At 40.7% G+C, this 21,779-nt stretch overlaps 1 protein-coding gene across 1 annotated transcript in view; it reads right to left on the reverse strand.

Annotated features, from left to right (window-relative positions):
- The window catches only part of TRPS1 (transcriptional repressor GATA binding 1), an 803,228-nt gene that overhangs the window by 663,078 nt on the left and 118,371 nt on the right, over positions 1 to 21,779 (reverse strand). The window contains exon 3 of the mRNA XM_044067100.1: positions 17,746 to 18,355. Coding sequence (XP_043923035.1) covers positions 17,746 to 18,355 — 610 coding nt within the window. The remainder of the gene's footprint in view (positions 1 to 17,745; positions 18,356 to 21,779) is intronic.

Genomic DNA, 21,779 nt, shown 5'->3' on the forward strand with positions numbered 1-21,779 from the left:
TAAAGCTGTCCTGAAAACTTAAATTTGCCACATAAGTGCTGACTACAATGATTGAGTAACATATATTAGCTATTATATATAGTTGAAGAAAAAGGCATGTATATATAAACTGCTATAGGATTAGTGTTCAGGAACTCTGCAAGACTTCAGTGACATTCTAAGTAAAATGGTGAACAAAGACAGCTTTGTTTGAAATTAACAAACGCATCATTACAGTAGAAAACATGTCAGAGCAATACATCTTTTTTTTCCCATTTATTTATTTAATTTATGCTCACCCACAAGACCTGACTCTCTGGCTCCAGTATCAACACCCATTAGGTGCATCTGTTCAGGGAGAGGGGCAGGAGACAGCTATTCCCAACTGTTCCTGCTCAGGAATCCTTATCAGCTCCTTATTCCCCGATGAGAGATGGAAAGTAGAAAACAGACTAGCTTGCTTGTCATGCGCAGATAGCCTAACCTCTCCCCCTAGAAGCACTTCCCTTGGCATCTACTCCATGCTCTGTCACTGTTGTCTGCCAAGGGGAAGCATACCTCTTCACACCAAATTCCTGTCAGCTACCCAGTCCCATTAGGCATCACACTTGTGGTGAGCCAGAGGTCACCTCCCTCTCCCCAAGATGAATAACACAGTAGCAGCGAGCCACTCCCACCCTCCCCCACCAGCTCCTACTGCTGCCAAAGTGACTACTTGAACTTGGGCTACCTGTGTTATAGTCTCTAGGCTTTATCCCTGTACACCTCAGAAATGGCAGACAGATACTTTTCTGATCTAACATTACATGTGCAAATAACACTTTTTTTAATTGACTGAGGCAGAAGCAAGCATTGAATTCAATATTTTATCATCCCCTACCAAAATCTAAGTGAGTTACAACAGGAATCATAACTTGCAAATGGCACTTCAGCTTTCCAAAAGAAGACAGTGGAGTAAAGTACTAGTCACATCATAACAGCAGAAACAAACATGGAAAATGAATATGGTGTCCTAAATGGAAGTGCTATTACCCACAATCCATCATAATTAAGGAGAGGTCACAAAACACTGTTTTTCATTGTAAATGAATATTGTATGTATCCAGAATACATATTTCAGTATGTTGAGCAGAACAAATACATTAGCAAACCAAAGAATGTGAACTACTCAGTAAATACAATGATCTGAGTTATAGAATATGCTTAGATATTGCACTGTTACATACACCACAGACTACAAATCTTTGTTGCATAAATTGTGCAGGTATCTCAAGAAATGATTCCAGCAATTACAAAGCCAGTTTAAGAAATTTCTGGATTACGTCCAACTCATGCAGAGAAAATTGAAAACTATTTTGGCTTTCAGTGAAGTACCCAAAGAAAACAATTCAGCTGCAGTCACCTGTAAATGGTGATAACCACAGCAAAGAACAAGTAAGGCAAGAACTCTTTCTCTGTTCCAACATGAGAAACAGTATGCAAGGACATAACTAATCCTAATCTAGAAATAGAGCTTGACCCTCATGGACATAAAACCACAAAACAAAGTATTTGTATTACCGTGTAACTCCTGTGTCTGCAGAAGTAGAAGACTAGGCACTACCAAAGCAGTACATCATGCCAGTGAAAACAGACAAACAGACAATGCCATACAGCACAGCTTTATAAATTATCAGCATTTCTAAGTGCAAGGAAGAACTGCTCCACAGATAATATTTTGCTGCTGTACTCATTACTAGATGGAAAAGATGGAGATAATAACTGTGAGATTTTCTTCCAAGTCACAAATAAAACTGTCCCAATCAGAATATGTTGACAATGCATCTACTACAGCATCCGGTTTCCAATATGCACTGATATGAAGTAGCTGCCATGTACACTGACACAGGAGGATATTCTGTAAGTAATGCGTTGTCACAATGTTAGGGATTACTCAATACGATGTATTGTTGGTGTGATACATAAAAAGATCACAGAAAGTCATAGAAAGCACATATGAGTAGTTACAGCACTTAAATAAACAATTGGCCATGTAATCTGGCAAGTGTTTAATATATGACTATGCAAACATATGAAGATGATAAAAAAGGAGAAGAAAGTCCATGAAGTCTTCCAAATGTTAAAGTAAGCCAGCTGCCCCATCACCTATGTCCTTTCAACTATCCCAGTCTTCGTGAATTATACTGCTAATCTGCACAACAACACTATCAATTCCTGGAATGCACTCCAGGACTTTCACAGCCTTTCCTTAATAAATTGTTTCCTCTAGTCTCACTCTCACTTTTGTCCTTTCATGTGCCAGTTTTACTTGTTTCTTTTTCCCTCCATTCTTCCTTCTGATCTCTACCTCCTACTTACCACTGACGATCATGGCTGCCATTATCATGTCCTGCCACTGCCTTTTCTTTGGCATGAGAGATGGTATTCTGTATTCCAAGCATGGCTTCCTCTGTTATCTGTATAGTGAAAAATTATACCTACTTCCTGTGCGATGATTTCTCTCCTCTCTCCTAGCAGCCTGACATCCCACCGACTTTTGGGTTCTATATTACGACGCCGAAACATCGTAATATCGAACACCCAAACATTGAACCTTATTCATCGAAACTTATTTACACAAATCGATGAATAATTCCAGGGCAAAGATGTAGTTGGCCAACTACACTGTGTTGCCTTTTTCTCCACTGTAGTGCAATCTCAGATTTGGTACATTTAGTTAGGGGGGTGTGGGAGGAACAGACCCAACAATGGAGGGGGTGTGCGAGGCGAAGAACCCCAATATGGGTGGGGTTGTTTTAGGTTAGGTTAGTTATGTGGGATTGCGGGGAAAGAGTTTTTTTGCACTGTAAGTATTCATCAATTCGAGTAAATGGGTTTCAATGAATGCAGGTCGAGGTTAGGTGTTCGATATTACGATGTTTCAACATTGTAAAATAGACGCGACTTTTGATACTGTGCTTTTTATGCTTTTTTTTTTTCACTTTGTTGACTGGGCATATCCTGATGCATCTCTGGTCACTTGTCAGTGGATCACCCAAAGTGGTACTGTGGCATATGATTAAAAGTATGTTTCATACCCAAGGTTCCTGGGTTCAATCCTGCCCAGTACTTACTATACATATACAGTCTATATGCACTTAGTGTCTGTGTTTGTGTCTACTGGACATGCTAATTTCCTTACACCTTTCAAGAACAATTTCCTTTATAAATCACATTTACCCCTGCCTTTCTGGTCTAAAACATGCTGCATTGGAACAGCTCACTCACCTGTTTAGCCTGTGATTAAAATAAAGCATTAAGCATTCATACTGAAGGAGTTATGCCTGGCCAGCACACATACTTGCACCTGTCAAAGATACTTAAGACCTTGTCAAAAAGTACAGTATTTTCTGTGAGCACATAACATTGATGCTGTCAACTTCAAATGCATTCTAAGGAGATTTCCTGGTAAACACCACCTGTAAAAATCTCAAGATGTCATAGCGGGGGGATGAGACATTTCTAGTCCCCACTGTGTTATGTTTTTGGTAAATGGGTTATCAGTAATACATCGCAGGATATCTGTTTGGCGGAGCATGGGACATTAACTAATGGGTAAAGGTTATTTAAATATTATGTACATAACAGAATGAGATTGTGACTGTCTTAGATGGTTTACTGGATGGAAAAAATGGGGTTGGGCTGGAAGAAACATTATGAAAAGAAAAATCAAGTTAGATTCATTTGGAATTTGAAACAGTATAACACTGCAACTTGAACTTTGCCTTTGGGCTCTAGTTTCATCTTTACATTACTGTGTATTACTAGTGAAGTAAAATGCATTGGAATTATTTGTCTTTCTGGTCTGAAACTCCTTTATAAGAAAGATAACATTTCCAGTAGTCTTCCAGAAACTTAATGTCACCCACATTAAACATACCATAACCATCCAGGCAGTTTATGGTAATGTAAACAGTAATCCAGTCTACCAGACTGCAGAATAATCTATCAGCCACCTTTGATATTCAGCTATTGCTGTTCAGCATTTGGAATCAAAATGTAAATCAGGGAGAATTAGCCAAGGACTGTGACATGGCTGGTAGGTCCTGGTGCACTACCCTGCTCAGGGCTCCATTTGACCATGATCTGCCTCTGGCCAGAAGAAATTTAAGTTATGCGAGAAAACCGAATAAGAAGTATAAAGTACAACATTTCCTATAAATGCAGATGTCTGAGGGTCTTCGCAGTTGTAGTAATAACTCCTTAGGATTTCCTGCTCTGGAAGCCCTTGACTATTCCAAATACCAGAAACTTTAATCCCCTCTTGGTTCAGCAAATGCCCTCCCCTTTGATGTTAGGACATCAGGCCATAAGGGTCATCATACCATATTTTCAGATTGTTCGTACCACTCAGCACTGGAGTCTTCACTCCGAGTCCTTGATCAGGAGCACTAAAAGACACCACTTATCCCCTCTTGGTTCAGCAAATGCCCTCCCCTTTGATGTTAGGACATCAGGCTATAAGGGTCATCAGCTGATACCATATTTTCAGGTTGTTCATACCACTCAGCACTGGAGTCTTCACTCTGAGTCCTAGATCAGGAGCACTAAAAGACACCACAATCCTCAGCAAGGAATAGTTAGTGGGACCAGAGGGAAAAGAAAAAGTAAAGAGACGTGGCCCTGTCAAGGAGGAAAAAGGGAAGAGATTCCCACCCCCACCTCCTAGCTGAGACAGAGGGGAGGGAAGGAGGGGGGAGACTACTGCAACAGTGAAAACACTGAAACATCTGTATTTATGGTAAGTATACAGAACTGTACTATGTTCATTGTGCTTCATTGTTGCAGTAATAACTCCTTAGGAGGATTCCCAAAGCTTGAAGAGATGGATGGAAGGCGGATTAAAGAGTGGAGGAAGAAGAAAGGTCATGCAGGACTGCAGAGAAACTGGCTCTGGAAGAGGATGCCAGATTATAGTGTGCAGTAAAGTTGTGGACTAAAGACCATGTGGCTGCTTCCAGAATTTCTCCTCTGATGAAAGGAGCAGTGGTAGCAGTTATTCTGGTTGAGTGAGTGAAACCTCCTTTGTCTGTAATTGAAAATAATGCAGTTGGAGATCCATTTAGAAATGGTCTTGTTGTTAACAGGTTTACCTAGTTAACTAGGCACAAAGGCCACAAAAAAATGAAATGACTTTCTGAAAGTTTTAAATCTGTCCAGATAATATCTGAGTTGCCTGTGTATTTTAGGGAGTACAGAATTATTTCTCCTGTGTAGTGATGGTTTAAAAAGATGGCAAGGAGATGAAAGGCCTAATTTAAGCAGAATTTAGTAACCACCATGGAGTTAAAGGTGGGATTAGTCCTCGGGTGAAACTTTTGTCAGAATGAAATCCAATAAAGTGTCTTTACATATTAGAACCTGCAGTTCTGAGATTCTATGATCTGAAGTGACAACAACTAAAAATGGCATTTTCCAAGTTAAGGATGTGATACTTGGATGTTGCAGTGGTGCAGTGGTAGCAGTGACACCTCACAGCAAGAGGTTCTTCGGTTTGATTTTTGGCCGGGGTGCATTCTGTGTGGAGTCTACATGTCCTCCCTGCATTCATGTGGGTTTCCTCTGGGTACTCCGGTTTCCTCCCACGTTAAAAAGACATGCATCTGGAGTGTTTCTCCCTGGGCCTCTGATGAAAATTTGCTTTGTTCCAAGTCAGACTTTCCCAGTAAACAAATGTAAAATAATAAAAATAAATAAATATCTTTTTAGGCTGCTGGTTCAAAAGGGATCAGAATGAGCTTTTCCAGAACAAAACTGAGGTCCCAGAAGGAAAAATACAGTTGTGTACTTACCATAAATGTAAATGTTCGTGTGTATTCACTGTTGCAGTCATTACACTTGGGTTATCCTGCTGGCAGGCTACCCACAGTCGGCCCGAGTTCCAAAGTCTTGGTCTGGCGTCGGTTGCTGTCACCTCTTCCCTAACGTCAGTGCACCAGGGGTATAAAAGATGCAACTGACGCCATTTTCTTCAGTTTTTCTTGCCCCAGATGTCAGGTGCCCCCAGATAGGAAGGCTGGAAAAATAAAATTATGCCAAAAAGCATGCATGTACTAATATAAACATTTCCTTCATCTACAAGCAAATACACCACATAGGTTGTATAGAGTTCAGATGTACAGAAAAGTCCCAGCAATGAAAAGGGGGATGGTGGGTGGGTAACCTGGACTGCAACAGTGAATACACTCGAACATCTACATTTATGATAGGTACACAACTGTACTACGTTCATCGTGTTTCACTGTTGCAGTCATTACACTTGGGTTGAATCCCAAAGCTGAGGTTGGGCGGCTGGGTCTAAATTGGATTTGGAGAGGTTACCAGGCCCTGCAGAACTGCAGTGGCAAAGCCTGCTCTGGATTTAGAGTAGAGAGGTAAGTGATAGTGCTTGGTGAAAGTGTGCACTGAGCTCCAGGACGCGGCTTCTAAAATGTCTTTGGTTGGTACTCCTCTGAGAAAGGCTGCTGAAGTGGATGCTGCTCTGGTAGAATGTGGCCTAATGTCCTTAGGCACTGATTTGCCATGTTGTGCATAACAGAAGCGGATGCAGTGTCCTATCCATTTTGAAATTGTCTGCTTTGTGATAGGCTTTCCTTGTGATCCTGCAGCATAGGCTACAAACAGTTGCTCAGTTTTTCTGAAAGCTTTTGTTTTGTCCAAGTAGAATCGTAGCTGTCTGTGTATATCCAAAGCGTGCGGAAGTCTCTTCCCTTCATTCTGGGGATTTGGGAAGAAAGTTGGTAAATGAATGGTTTGGTTCCGGGCCACATTGGAAACCACTTTTGGCATGAATGTTGGGTTTGTCCTTAGAGAAAACCTGTCTTGGTGAAAAATGATGAAAGGTTCCACAGCCATTAATGCCTGTAACTCTGAGACTCTTCTTGCTGAAGTTATTGTTAGGAGTAGAGCAGTTTTCCATGATAAGAATTTTATATCAGCTGTTCTGGCTGGTTCAAAAAGAGGCAGTGTGAGTTTTTCTAAAACAAAATTGAGATCCCAAGTTGGTACTGGTACTCTCCTTGGGGGTCTTATGTTTTTTTGCCCCTCTGAGGTACTGTCTTAGTAGAGGATGTGAAAAAAATAGGAGGTTCCGTATTGTAATGAGCTGAAATGGCAGAGGCATGGATTTTAATTAATGAGAAAGATAGGCCTTTGTCCAGCATCTCAGTTAGGTATTGTAAAATCTGAGGTATATTTGGAACAAGTGGTTCGAGCCCTTGTGCCTGGTTCCCAGCACACAATCTCTTCCATTTTTCTGCATAAGATTTCCTAGTGCTGGGCCTCCTGGCTTCTAAAATGACATCCATAACAGCTTTAGAGAGAGGTGCAGTCTGAGTGGCTACATTATCTGCCATGCTGCCAGATTTAAGGTTCTGAGTTGACTGTGCAGAATCTGATTGTTTTGTTGAGTCAGAAGATGAGGAATTTGAGGTAAAGGCCAAGCTGGGCCTTGAGACAAGCTCTTTAGGATTGGGTACCAGTGCTGGCGTGGCCAGTATGGGGCAATCAGGATAATTTTTGGCCTTTCTTGTCTGACTTTTAGGAGCACCTTGGTAAGAAGAGGCATTGGAGGGAAGGCATAGACTGTCAGGGCTTTCCAGCTGAATGATAGAGTATCCACTTTCCATGCTTGAGAGTGATAAGTTCTTGTGCAGAATTTCTGTAATTGGCAATTGTGAGGGGAGGCAAAAAGATCTATGTCTGGGTGCCCCATTTCCTTGTTATCATGCTGAACACCTGTGGATTTAGTTTCCATTCATGAGGGTCCATGAGATTTCTGCTTAGTTCGTCTGCCAGTGTATTTTTTGTTCCTGGCAGGAATTGTGCCTGCAGATGTACTTGATAGGTCAGTGCTGTGTTCCACAAAGTCATGGCTTGCCTGCATAGGGGGTAGGAACGTGTGCCCCCTTGCTTGTTTATTTACCACATAACTGTGGTAATGTCTGTCTTTATTAGTAGTTGTCTTGGATGTAGTAGGTCCTTGAAAGCTGTCAGGGCATTTCGTACAGCCAGCATCTCTTTCTGATTGATGTGAAGATGCATTTGTTCCTTGGGCCACGTGCCCTGAATACATTTTCCTGCCATATGTGCCCCCCAGACATAATCCGATGCATCCGTTGTTATTGCCTCCCTGGCTGTGGGTAAAGTGAAAGGCTGTCCCTTGTTGTGGTGACAGGCCTGGGACCACCATCGAAACTCCTGTTGTAGGCAGGGAATTAAAGTTATGATTGGCTCCAGGCTGTGACAATGTTGAGTCCAAACACTTTTTAGATACCACTGTAGTTTCCTCATATGCAATCTTGCATATGGAATTAGTAGAATGCAGAATGCCATGAAGACCAGGGCCTGCAGAATTTTTCTTGCAGGGAGCTGGGTTTTTGTTGCCATCATTTGAAAGTAATGAGTCAGTTGCCTTTGTTTGTCTGATGTGAGATAAGCCATCTGGGCAGTTGTATTTAAGCTTGCACCCAGGAATATTATCTCTTGAGAGGGCACTAGTTTTGATTTCTTTTCATTTACTGTGTACCCTAGGCAAATTAGTCATCTTTTTACAAACGCCAGATGCTTTAGTAGAATGTCCTTGCTCTCTGCTTGAATAAGGCAGTCGTCCAAGTAGGGATATATTTGAATTCCTTTTTGTCTGCAAACTACAATTACTGGTGCCAGGCATTTTGTGAAGACCCTGGGCGCAGTAGATAAGCCAAAGGGCAGTGCAGAGAATTGGTAATGCATTGAGCCTGCTATGAATCTGAGGTATCTTCTGCAAGACTGTCTGATTGGGACATGCAGGTATGCCTCCTTGAGGTCCAAAGTAACTAGCCAAGCCTTCTTGCCCAGCATGGGTAGAGGTTGCTGTAGTGTTAACATTTTGAATTTTGGAACATCCAGGAAAGTATTTAGGATTGACAGGTCCAGTATTGGTCTCCAGGCTTTGTCCTTTCTGGGTACTAAGAAAAGTCTTGAGTAAAATCCTTGTCCCTGTTCTTGCTGTGGTACTCTTTGAATAGCTCCCATGTCCATGAGAGCAGCAATTTGTTTTTTGCGCCTCTGCCCATTGGTTTTGTGGCAGGTCCGGCATACCTTTTGATTTTGGAAGCGTGTGAAAGTGGAACCTGTAACCCTGAGAAACAATATTCAGTACCCATTTGTCCTGGGTGATTATGTGCCAATTATTTGAGAAAAGTGCTAGCTTTCCCCTAGGGGTGCTGCCAAAAGGTAAGTGCTTGGCATCTGTAGAGGGAAGTCATTGGGACTGTTTCATATAAGGTTGTGATTTGTCTTCCCCTCCTTTGGCGGCTGAAGCATCCCATTGTTTAGGACTGTAGGAGCCTTGGGGCTGAGATCTGCCTCTTGGGCATCTGTATCTGCCTCTTTGTGGCCTGTCTGACACTGGAAAGGACCAATTTTTTGAAGGCCAGTTTCTGCTAAACCTAGGTGGTTGAACCTGTAAGAAATCCTTTACTGTCTGCATTGATTTTGCTTTATCCTCCATTTTCTTTAACACCTCTTCTGCCTTAACACCAAATAAAATATCATGCTGTAGTGGAGCATCCAATAATTTTACTTTAACATGGTCAGGTAAACTTTGTTCTTTCAACCAAGCATGCCTTTCAATAACAGAGCCTGTAACTGCAGCTCTTCAAGAAGCCTCTAATGAATCAAAACCACATTGTAGAGTATGCTTTCCCACTTGTTCAGCTGCATGCAATAAATCCTGCATTTCCTTACTGTCAGGACTTTCTGAGTTTGAAACCATTTTCTGTTTTAACAATGACATGACATGAGGTACTGTTGATATTTAAGCATGTGAAACTGGCAATTTAAAGCCCTTACAGCTAAAGTAGCAGAAGTGTAAACTTTTTTCCCCCATCTGTCCAGAGCTCTGGAATCCCTATCCGAGGGGACAGGATTTTTAGCAGTGGAAGCCTTATCCCCTTTAGGACCCTGAGAAATTATTTCTGGATCTGCAGCAGGGTTTTTGTAAAGACATTTATGAGAGTCAGGGACCCTGTAGTACCTGTCTGGCTTGACTGGTGCAGGGGTTAAAGAATCAGGAGACAGACTGTATTCAGAGAAAACATCATCAACAATATCAAGCACAGGGGGAATAGCCAGGGGCTTGTGCTGAGGCAATAAAAGAAAGTCTCTGAGCCTTTTCTTGGATTCTGAATAATCCTGGCTCTCCCAATGGAAATGCTCCCTCATGGTGTGCAGGGTTTCCCCAAAAGAATAATCCTCAGGCGGAGAGGCTGAAGGTATAGACTCTTCTGCATCTGAGTCCTCATAGGGAGGGAGAGAATATCTCTGATCAGAAGAGGTATCAGAGGAAATAGAAACCTGGTCAGAGGAATCATAGTCAGTGTCTTGCCTAGGTCTTTTGTCAGGAGGGGGATGGGAACCCGATTAAAGTAATTAGGTCTTCGGCCATTTTAAGCATCTGTTTCTTTGGCATGGATGACTGTCCAGGAGAATGCTGTACTTGTTTCCTTGTCTTTAATGGTGTTTTTGACTTTGCCTTGGCTGCTGTAGTGGGCTTAATTGTAAGTTGTGAAGGTCTGAAAACACCCTCAGAAGCCGATGCCTGCTCAGCGGCTCTGGACCCATCTGAGGGAATAGTTTCCGTAGGCCCAATACGTTGAGTTTCCACAGGCCTCGGTGTCTCCACGTGGCTGTTGGATACGGCCTGTGGCTCTGAGGTAGCGGGTGTCAGTGGCTGCAAAAGTGCCTCACTGAGAACCGGCGACTGGCCTAGAAGAGGCTTCGTCGTCGGTTTTGGACCTCGGATGTCTGTCCTTTCCTTTGTCTTTGCGTTTTTTATAAATTCCAGTCATCGGTCGTTCCGACGGCATTATGTAATTAAACCTTCAGCCAAAATAATGTAAAGCAAAATCAAACCGACATTTAATAGTGCGTTTATTGAATCTAGCACAAAACTGACAACTCGTAACGTTGTGGTCAGGGCCTAGGCAAGGAATACAGTAAGAGTGAAAGTCCTTATGAGGTATTTGCTTCCCACAAGAAATACAATTATTAACTTTTACTGACATCGGTCTGGAGCAAGAAAAAGTTTCCCCAACGGGGTACTTAGCTTTATTGAAGACTTTGGTTCTGAAACTCAATTTCAAAAATCTCAGGAGTCGGCCGATCGGCACTTGCGAACTGCTTTTGCTTCGGGCACCGCGCGGCAAGAAAGACTGAAGAAAATGGCGTTGGTTGCATCTTTTATACCCCTGGCGTACTGACGTCAGGGAAGAGGCGACAGCAACTGACGCCGGACCAAGACTTTGGAACTCGGGCCGACTGCGGGTAGCCTGTCAGCAGTATAACCCAAGTGTAATGACTGCAACAGTGAAACATGATGAACATCAGGGCTCTCCTGGGTGGCTGAAGCTGATTGTAAGGAATCGTTTTCATGACAGGTTGAGAAAACAGAGGAGATTACAAGGGCAGGCAGAGATGGCAGACTAAATAGAGTAATGGCATTTAATGGATAAACAGTAGAGTTCTTTAGAGAAAAATCTGGTTAGGTAGGTGAGAACCAAGGGCAAACATGCCAGTGAAGGTTGATGGCCCTTGTTTTTGCACCAAATAATAAATCTATTCCAATTTTAAAAGCAAGACTTCCTAGAGCTGGGCTTTCTAAGCATTTTTTAAAATACATGAGGCATCCTCGTTGAATAACTGACCCTGAAAGAGAAAGATCATATTAACCAGACTGCCACTGGGGTGTATGGTGCTTCCCTTTGTTCGGGGTCAAGAAGTCCACCTCCTTGTAAAAGTAGCTACAGTTCTAGTTTGCTTATATTGTACAACAGGGGGAAACAATGCTGCCTTAGCCAAAAATGTGTTATCAAGATCATCCTCAGCTCTTCTTCCCTGATCTTAATTAGTAACTTGGGGATGAGAGGTATGGAAGAGAATGCATACAGAAATAGACCTGTCCGTGCCAAGGAAAAGGCATCCATCCTCCAGTCATGATTGGCTTTGGCACTTGTACAAGACTTCAGTAGTCACTTGTTTTGTTTTGAAGCAAAAAAGCATACTTCTAGCACATTCCACTCGCTTGTGATACTGTTGAAAATTGACTTCTTTACCATCCATTCATAAGGGTCTAATGAAGACCTGCTCATATAATCTGCCAGGTTGTTGTTCTCCTCTGGTAGGTATTGTGCTATCAGGTGCAAACCCATTGTTTGTGCCTCTTCCCACAGCTGCATGGCTAAGCAGTAAGGAGGGTAGAAGTGAGTACCTCACTGTTTAAGTACCATGGAGGTATTGCTTGTCCTTATCAACAGTGTCCATGGTTTCCACAACTGCTTAAATGCCATCACACCTCTGTAAACTACCATCAGTTTCTTTAGACTGGTGGGCTTTTGCAGTAGTGCTGTGTCCCCACTGTCTTTGTACTTCAAGATCTATTGAGTGAGCACCCCAGGCTAGGTCTGAAGAGTTTGTGATCAAGATCTGGTTGCCTAAGGGGCAACAGAAGGAAACAACTTTGTTTCATAGGCAGGTCTGTATCCACCAAGCCAGTTCTCGTTTTAGGTTGACATTACACATTATTTAGGTACCACTGGATTTTCTTCATGTGTAGCATGACACGTGGGATCATCAACATGAAGAATGCCATGAATCCTAGAACCCTGAGGACCTCTCTGGCTGTCACTGATTCCTGTCTAAATATTTTTCTAAGGACTAGGCCCAACACGTAATCATTCTGGAATTAAAATGAGCACATTGAGGACAATTGGGCATACTGTGTTCCAGACCCAGGTGTGGAGTGTGGAATTGTTGTTGAGAGATATGTTTCCCACATTCAAGGCGAATATTCAACTTAGCAATTGATATATAATAGAATTTAGACTAAAAAGAAAGACAAACTCATTCCCCAATGGACTACTTATCTTTGCTGTTCAATGTTCTGGCTTATGACCCACCAACAACACTTGCAAAGTACAAATGGCTTCCAACAACAAGAAAGAACTGAAAATATGGTACTAGCCAATTACCCTTATACCCTGATATCTTGCTGTTACTGGGCATCCACTGAACCAATAGGAAGGGACTAAAGTCTCTGGTATTTGGGCTGGCCAACAGCCTCCATAGCAGGAAATCCCAAGGAGCTATTAATCCAACAGTGAAAAACAAAGATCATCATTAGTTAGGGATGAGAGACAGTTGGGACTGTGTGTTCACAAGGCAACAATGGACGGATTGGAAGGGAAGAAGACTGATTTGTTTCATCCAAATGATCACTGAAGATTAGCAGGAAGTGCTACAACACAAAACATGAACATTTGGAGGTAAACAATGCCGGGTGGGAGGGGACTAAGATGGATGAAAGTAGTCAGTATAATACACCATCAAGGAAAAAGAGAATCTTATTGCACAGGTGATCAGTAATATCGCGGAAAGCAGCCTATATCTCATGACCTTCCTGAAAGCCATGCTGGATTCAAGAGATAAAACTGCCACCATACAGGTGTTGTGAAAGTTGTAAACTGATACATTTTTCCATAATCTTCTCCAAGTCAAACATACCTCACTACGCTGTAGCCCAAAGGTACTATTTTAGAATTTATGATGTGGTGATGTGGCCATGTTTATGTGATAATTGTTAACATTTGATTTACAGGCTGAACCAACTTTGTGCAACAGCAACATATTTTCATTTATGTAGGAAATTTACAGACCGCAGATATGTCCCCCTTACAGACCATAAGACAATTTAGGTCCAGCATCTGGACAAACATTCTGTAAAATTAGGGGTGATTTAGGCTACAAAACTGTTGAAGTTTTTTCCCTATTGATTCTTAATGGTTTTGATCTGAAGTGAGATTGAAATAATGAGAATGAATTCAGTGAGGTTCAAGGATTTAAATAATGATAATGAATTCAGTGAGGTTCAAGGATATAAATAATGATAATGAATTCAGTGAGGTTCAAGGATTTAAATAATGATAATGAATTCAGTGAGGTTCAAGGATTTAAATAATGATAGTGAATTCAGTGAGGTTCAAGGATTTAAATAATGATAATGAATTCAGTGAGGTTCAAGGATTTAAATAATGATAATGAATTCAGTGAGGTTCAAAGATTTAAATAATGATAATGAATTCAGTGAGGTTCAAGGATTTAAATAATGATAATGAATTCAGTGAGGTTCAAGGATTTAAATAATGATAATGAATTCAGTGAGGTTCAAGGATTTAAATAATGATAATGAATTCAGTGAGGTTCAAGGATTTAAATAATGATAATGAATTCAGTGAGGTTCAAGGATTTAAATAATGATAATGAATTCAGTGAGGTTCAAGAATATGGAATAACTTACAGAATTTTTCAAAATGTAGCTAAGCAATATGACAAATTGGTGCTGCCATAGCATTGTCGCCTCCCAGTAAGACGCTGTCCGGTTCGATTCTCAGCTAGAGCGTCTCCTGCGTGGAGACATGCGTGAATGGGCGTACCTTCGTTGAAGAGTGTGCGTCAGGGCTGGTAACTCGGCACGTAAAAATCAACTACCAATCATTAGCGGACCGGAGTTCCACAGTGGCGACCCCTAACCGGGAAAAGTTGAAAGACACAACAACAGTAGAGTTAGAAGGTATACCTATCTTAAGCATATCCAATGTTAAATAAATCAGTATGTTTTTTTTCTAAGAATCTCTCGCAAACCTTACTATTCAAAAGTACAGAATGTCCAGAACTGTCTTAACTAATGTTTACAATACAGGGCTATATAAATCATGTTTATGTGAGAGTAACACAACTGTAAAAACAGGAATTTTATGGTTATAAATGGCAGCAGCTGAAAGCAATGTGTCCCATGTGTGCATGTATACAGGAAAAAGTAAGAGGGTTGAGTACATTTTTAAAATGAGTTCTGTGGTGGAGGCAGCAACATTATGTTTAAGTACAAAATATAAATTTCTGGTTGTAACCCAGGGCATAACCTCTGACAGATCTGAAGGACTAGTAGCAAGCTGCAAAATTAGCAGACCCAGCAGCTCAACAGCTAAAATTGTAACTCTACCGTGAGATTTGACTGTCTCACCCATTTAAGATTATATAACACTATGAAAAGCTGAATGATAATATGGTATTTAAGACAGACTAGCAAATTGTAACAGGGACCAATAATCTACAAGTCTTTAATTCAGTGTTAAGTGCATCATTCTAAATTTATCTACAGAGTCGGATCTACGCCTTGGGTCCCAGTGAGCTGTCCAATAGTAGGTATTCTTTGTGTTGCGGGTATAATAAACTGAGAGCTGTGGTGAAGTCGGAAAAATCCAAGGAAGAAAGCATAATATGAAGTGAAGGAGCCTTGGGCAGATGGCATTTTTGCCTGCAGTGAAAGTCATGATTGTAGACCTCCAATTATGGCCTAATATTAAAGAGTTACTGTTACACTCAGATATTTCATTAGAACTACCACTCCCACTTGTAGACTTTCTGCAGAATTCAGGCATCCATCCAAAAGACCTGGTTAAAACTAGTAAGGGGTACACACTTTGAAAAGACAGTAGAATTGATGCTTTGAACAGAAATAAAATAGCCACATTGCTTCAACATGCAAACGTGGTTAATTGAGGTTAGTTCACGGGAAGAATGGGGCATGCCCATCCTGAAGTTAGTCTCGAAGATAGCGCAGAGGGTAAAGGCTGTGAGATGTAGTTCCTGTGGTACAGGGTTTGATTCCTCTTGCCTAATGTGTAACCATCAATAAGTTACTTAACCAGACTGTATTTAAGGGCAACGGGAAAATTTGAGCTAGGCTCCTTAATGGTCTCCAGGACTGCAAGCCTAGTAACTATCCATGAACTTATGTATGGGGGGTGGCGAATGTGCAGACAAGTTGATCCGCGAGTTAGATCTCTCATGGGGACTGGGGAGAAGTAAGAGGAGACATTGTCCTAAATAGGAAAAAGCACTGTGGAAGTGGGATGAAACACTACACTTCCCCAATTCACATCCTCCCATCAGACTTTGCATGCATGTGTGCAGACGTTATGGGAAAGACAGGACTTAGAGAAAAAAACCCAGTAGTAACATGATGCTGCGGCAGGATGCCTTGATCTCATCACCAACCCACAGCAAGGGTCGGAGTAATGCACGGGGGTGATAAGGAGAGCCTGGCAGACCTGATGGTTAAAGAGAAGCACCAGTGGTACAATGCAGAGTAAAATATATCTATATCTGTATCTATATCTACAAATATATCTATATATGTATCTATATCTACAAATATATCAATATCTGTATCTATATCTACAAATATATCTATATCTGTATCTATAACTACAAATACATCTATATCTGTATCTATATCTGCATCTACATCTGTATATTAACCAACTAAAAAGTTATACCAACTTCATTTCAAAATGAGACAGTTTATTTACTTAAAAGTAAAAAATTAAATTTCACTATGCTTTTATAGCATTTAATACTTGTTTGCATATAAAATATCTCAATTTTCTCTGATGATATGACTCTGACAATGTGCCACTTCACAACATCTTGCACACACACAGACACACACACACACATATACACACAGACACACACATCCTATAACCATTACATTTACTAAGACGTTACTACATTTCTATCTGCCGCACTACAATTGTGTTTTTAATAACTGTTATCCTTTATATTAGAGTAAAAGGAAAAAGCTGTACTACAATATATTGATGTGACTATGAATGGATTCAGATTTGAATTAATTTAATACATTATTGTCAGAAAAAGAATAAATACACAAACCAATAAAAAAAAAAATAACTGGAGGACAGAAGTTCTGAGAAAGGCAGTTCCTAGCCAGGATGGATCACTTCACTTGGTCTACCCAGACTAGTCATATAAACAGAGGTAGAAGGAGTGAAACAACTCCTTCAGTGTCTTATATAAGTCATTGTGAACACCTGTTTCAGCATCTGTGACAATAACAACTTTAAAGCTCATGCCATACCCAAGACCTCTAGCCCTCACATCCTAAGGGCAGAGCTTTAAAATTTGGGCTTGACCTTTCTAGCTGACTCACATAAATACTGATGCCTTCTCATTTCAGAGGCTTTAGAAAAGGATCCTACCAGAAAATATTCTTAGATCCAGCAACCACATGCTGTCATCCTGAGGTAAAAATGTGTGGGATGTGTATGTCAGGAATCTCCAGAAGAGGTTTAGGTTTGTTTTAAGTAAAACAAATTGAATAGAATTGAAAAGGATACAGTTCTCTTTGTTATATGCTCATAGGGGTCCCCTTCAGAAGATCAGTTCAACAGAAAGTTGAATTTCATTTGGTTAAGACCATATGATTGACTTTCCAAAATGTCGAAGCCTTTGTATGGAGACTGTGGTACACTGGGGATCGGGAAATTTACCCTTTTCCCCACTGTAGTGTGACCACACGAAGCTCAGTTTTCTGTTGAGTCGATCTTCTGAAATAGATCCCTCTCATAGTTATCAAAGAAATTCAGTGCTCATGCAAAAGCTTTCAAATAGTGAACTTGTTTGCCAAAACTCCTAAACAAATGCTGACTGCATGCAAACTGAGAAGCAATGTACCAACGGTGATGCCATTAGACCTAATTTTCCGACTTCCTTATACATTATCCCATATCACTAAAGAGAATATTTTACAAGTAAACTATTCAGTTTCCAAAGAAATTTGCACAGTCTGTACCTTACTGTTATGTAGTATGGTACAGCAACACTTACCCGTAGCAGCGACTGGGTCTCCTCCTTTGATTTGCTCTCAGTAGATGACGAATATTGCGGGGTTGATGGTCCAAGCTTTTCTCCTCCACTTCCACCATCAGCTTGTAAGTATCCTTTGGTCTCCGAAGACAAGCTATAAACAGGTCGTACAAGGTGGGCAGCTTCTACACTTGGACTATCCCTTAGAGGTTTCTGCTGTTTTGGAGTGACAGGTACCGTAGTCAGAAGTCCTAAACCTGGCTGTGCATAAGATGGACTGCCTCTCAGAATGTCCACTCCTCTGTCCTTGTGAATCCATGGGATCATCCGCAGCTCATCACCTAAGGTATCATTCCAGCCTTTCTCCCTAAGTAATTCCTTATCATCCGCTTTTTCTCTTTTAACTGGGTTATCAGTTTCAGCAGTTCTTTGATCTGAATTAACTAAGCTGTATAATTTTAAATCAGACTTAGATTCTTCTTTGATGACAACCATGCTGTGAGGATCCCCTCCATTGACTGTAGCAGAGTCCATATCTTGACAGTGTACCGTGTTGAAGTGTTCTAGTAAGGACTGAGTATCGCCTGCTGTGTGAGAACACTGCCGACACTTATAACAGTTGTGCACTCTCCTAAAAACACAAATAAAAGCAGTGTGTTGTCTCCTGATATACACAGAATATACTAACCAGGATCTATTATTTAATCATCTAAATTTACATGCAATACTTCGTACTCAAATTTGCAAAATGCATTTAAGGCTGTACAGCTGATGGGTACCCTTATAGATAAATGTTGTAAGAATCTGTAATTATATTTTAAAATAAATCAAACGTATTTTGTAAACAAAGTAAAAATATGTTTCAGATTCCTCAGCCTGATATTAACTCCAAAGTCAGTTACTTATAACTATATTTAAGCAGTTATACATGGTTCACTGAGATTACATAACTTCTAGGTAGAAAAAAAGCATTCTCTGAAAAATTTTCGATACAGGGCAGACAATTTCACATGGAAGCCCATTTAAATAGTATGTCTTTCAGTATAATTTCCTGTTTATCATGATTAATCTTGTGGTAGCTAGAGCCGAGATGTTTTTTTGCCACAGTATATGTAACATTTCTTCAATCATTTCAAAACACCTTTTTTAATTGTGGCCTAGATAGAACAATCTTGTGTGGAGAAATAATTAAACTGAAACTACGCTACATACTGATACTATAATTTTCTGGCTCATGACTACATGACATTTTATACTCTCAAATTGCAAATATGTGCTTAATTTGGTCATCAGATGAACAATTTTGTAGAAATAGTATATATGCTCCGCATATAAGGCACATCAGAGATAACTTTATTTGTAGCGATTAGGTAAAAATTAATGATGCCCAGGGATGTTTCATGTTAGTTTGATAATGCTGTTTAAGCAGACAGCTGATGTACTATTTAAAAAAGGCAGGAAATCCAAAAATCAAAAAATGTGGCTGAGCAAATGTTAGTTTAGAAATGGTTCAAGAACTGATATATTTACTACCCATATAATTAGAAATAACAATAGCTGTGTTGTGTGAGTTAAAGGGAACATGAGGCTGAGAGCGCTACTTTACTCAGTGGTATACCATATATGGCCTAAAAGACGAAAGTAGCCCCAATAATGGCATTAGACAAGGGCGGTACTACAATACACTGAACAGAACTCTACTGACAAAGGCTAAGCAAGATAGCTGCAGAAGAAAAAAATTGTGGAAATGCACTGGCCCTCACTTACTGTCAAACTATTAAATGCAGATTTCTTTTTTCTTCTCTAATACTATTTACGTCACTGACATATTAGGTTAAGAATGCTGAAAATACTAGTGTAAACTGTGCACATGTGCAGTGCCACAGATCTGTGTTCTCCCCTCAGAATCATTCACAGCAGATCCATAACAGTTTTAAAATTACCAAGTTTGCTTCCTTGCTTCTTTTTATATGATTGTGATACTGCTCAGAGATTAATAGAAAACTGCTTTACAAATCAGGGGAGAATATTCAAACTACAATCCCATAATCTGAATCATCTTTACACAAACTGCATCAAAACATGGCCTGCAAAGCAGAGTTTTTGTACACTATTATTTATTACCCACAAATTAACCTTAAAATGACAGAGATAAGAAAAAAACAAGTATTAAAGTGTGCACCTCTTGTCTCTTTCTGTTTCACACATCCTCTCCTTTTTATCTCGGTTGACCAGAAGCTATTAATTCTTGTACCTCTTCAGGAAGACTTATCATATTACTTAGACATGCCCTGTGGTTACACAGGAGATCTACAGATTGGCTTGCATTGTGCAGCAGCTAGGGTTAATCTGTACTTGTTGGGATACAGCAGACACTACTGCCACTTAATCTGTCAGTCTGCAAAACAGATGCCCTGCTTAAACAAAACTTAACTGAACAGATACAGCATTTAGTTATCTAAATAATAACTGCTATAAAAAGCCATGAGCGCAGTTAATAAAGTTGCTCAGATCAAGGTTTGGCCCAACACACACGCGCGCGCGCGCGCACACACACACACACACACACACACACACACACACACACACACACACACACACACACACACAAACACACATATGGGTGTACAAGCAGGAATGCAAACACATGTACATGCTCACCCACAGACACACATGCACATGTGCATGTACACCAAGTATGCACCTGTGCACACGCACACACACACACACACACACACACACACACACACACACACACACACACACACACACTTCCACATGGGCACATCACACATGCATGAACATGTGTGTGCACCGACACACACGTATGCACATGTGCGCACACACACACTCACACACACACACACACACACACACACACACACTTCCACATGGGCACATCACACATGCATGAACACGTGTGTGCACCGACACACACGTATGCACATGTGCGCACACACACACTCACACACACACACACACACACACACACACACACACACACACACACACACACACACACACACACACATATATAATACACATACCCCCCCCCCCACACACACACACACAAACATACAAATAACAGCAATGGTATAGACACACACAAAAACACACAAATAAGAACAATGGCATGTCATCAAAACTTATGAAGCTTAAAGAGTTTCCAAGGAAATACATTTTAAAGATACTTCTGCTGCAGCTTCCCAACAGATGAGCAAAGAATAGCCCACAGTGTAATAATATTCTAATAATCCTGCTTTCTGGCCTCTGAATACAGAATGTACATTGCTAACAGTGTTGTTAGGTGTTAAGTTTGACAGGAAACTTAGAAAGGGTAAGAACGCTTACGGAGCATGCCAATGAAGCACATGTGCTCTGTATGCAGCTAGGCCAGCACATATCTCTGTCTGTCTTTATGCTCATTGAAATGATACAGGAAAGGCAGTACAGAAACCTGAAAAAATACTCTTGCTGACAAAGGAAACAGTTATGCAACATGAAGGCTTTAAAACTGTGACAAAATAACTACTAACATACTTTCTATATAACACCAAGAATTGCAAATGGGGTCAAAAGTCTTATATAATATGCAACAAGTTATAACAAGACTCAGCTTCGTAGGTCAGTAGTAAAAGCTATACTCAGGTTATGTAAGAAAGAAACAAACTTGACAGTCTGAAGAAAGTACAGTTGTGTACACTTACCATAAATGTAGATGTTCAAGTGTATTCACTGTTGCAGTCATCACTTTTGGGTTATCTGCTTGCAGTAGCCCTCAGTCAGCCTGATTAACAAAGTCTTGGGTCCTGCGTCGGTTGCTGTCCCTTCTTCCATGATGTTAGGTCGTCAAGGGCATAAAACATGCAGCCAACGTCATTACATCAGTTTTTCTTGCCCCAGATATCAGGTTCCCCCTTAATGGGAATCAATTAAATCAAGGTTATACCTCCAATAGAAAAGCAAATACACCAAAAAGCTTTTGAATATAGCAAAGGAAAGTAGAGGTATATCCAAAAAAAGAAGGGGGCTGGAGGGAGGGTAACCAGGACTGC

Source organism: Protopterus annectens, chromosome 3.part1 (genome assembly GCF_019279795.1).
Source record: "Protopterus annectens isolate FY-2018-M chromosome 3.part1, PAN1.0, whole genome shotgun sequence".
Lineage (NCBI taxonomy): Eukaryota > Metazoa > Chordata > Ceratodontiformes > Protopteridae > Protopterus > Protopterus annectens.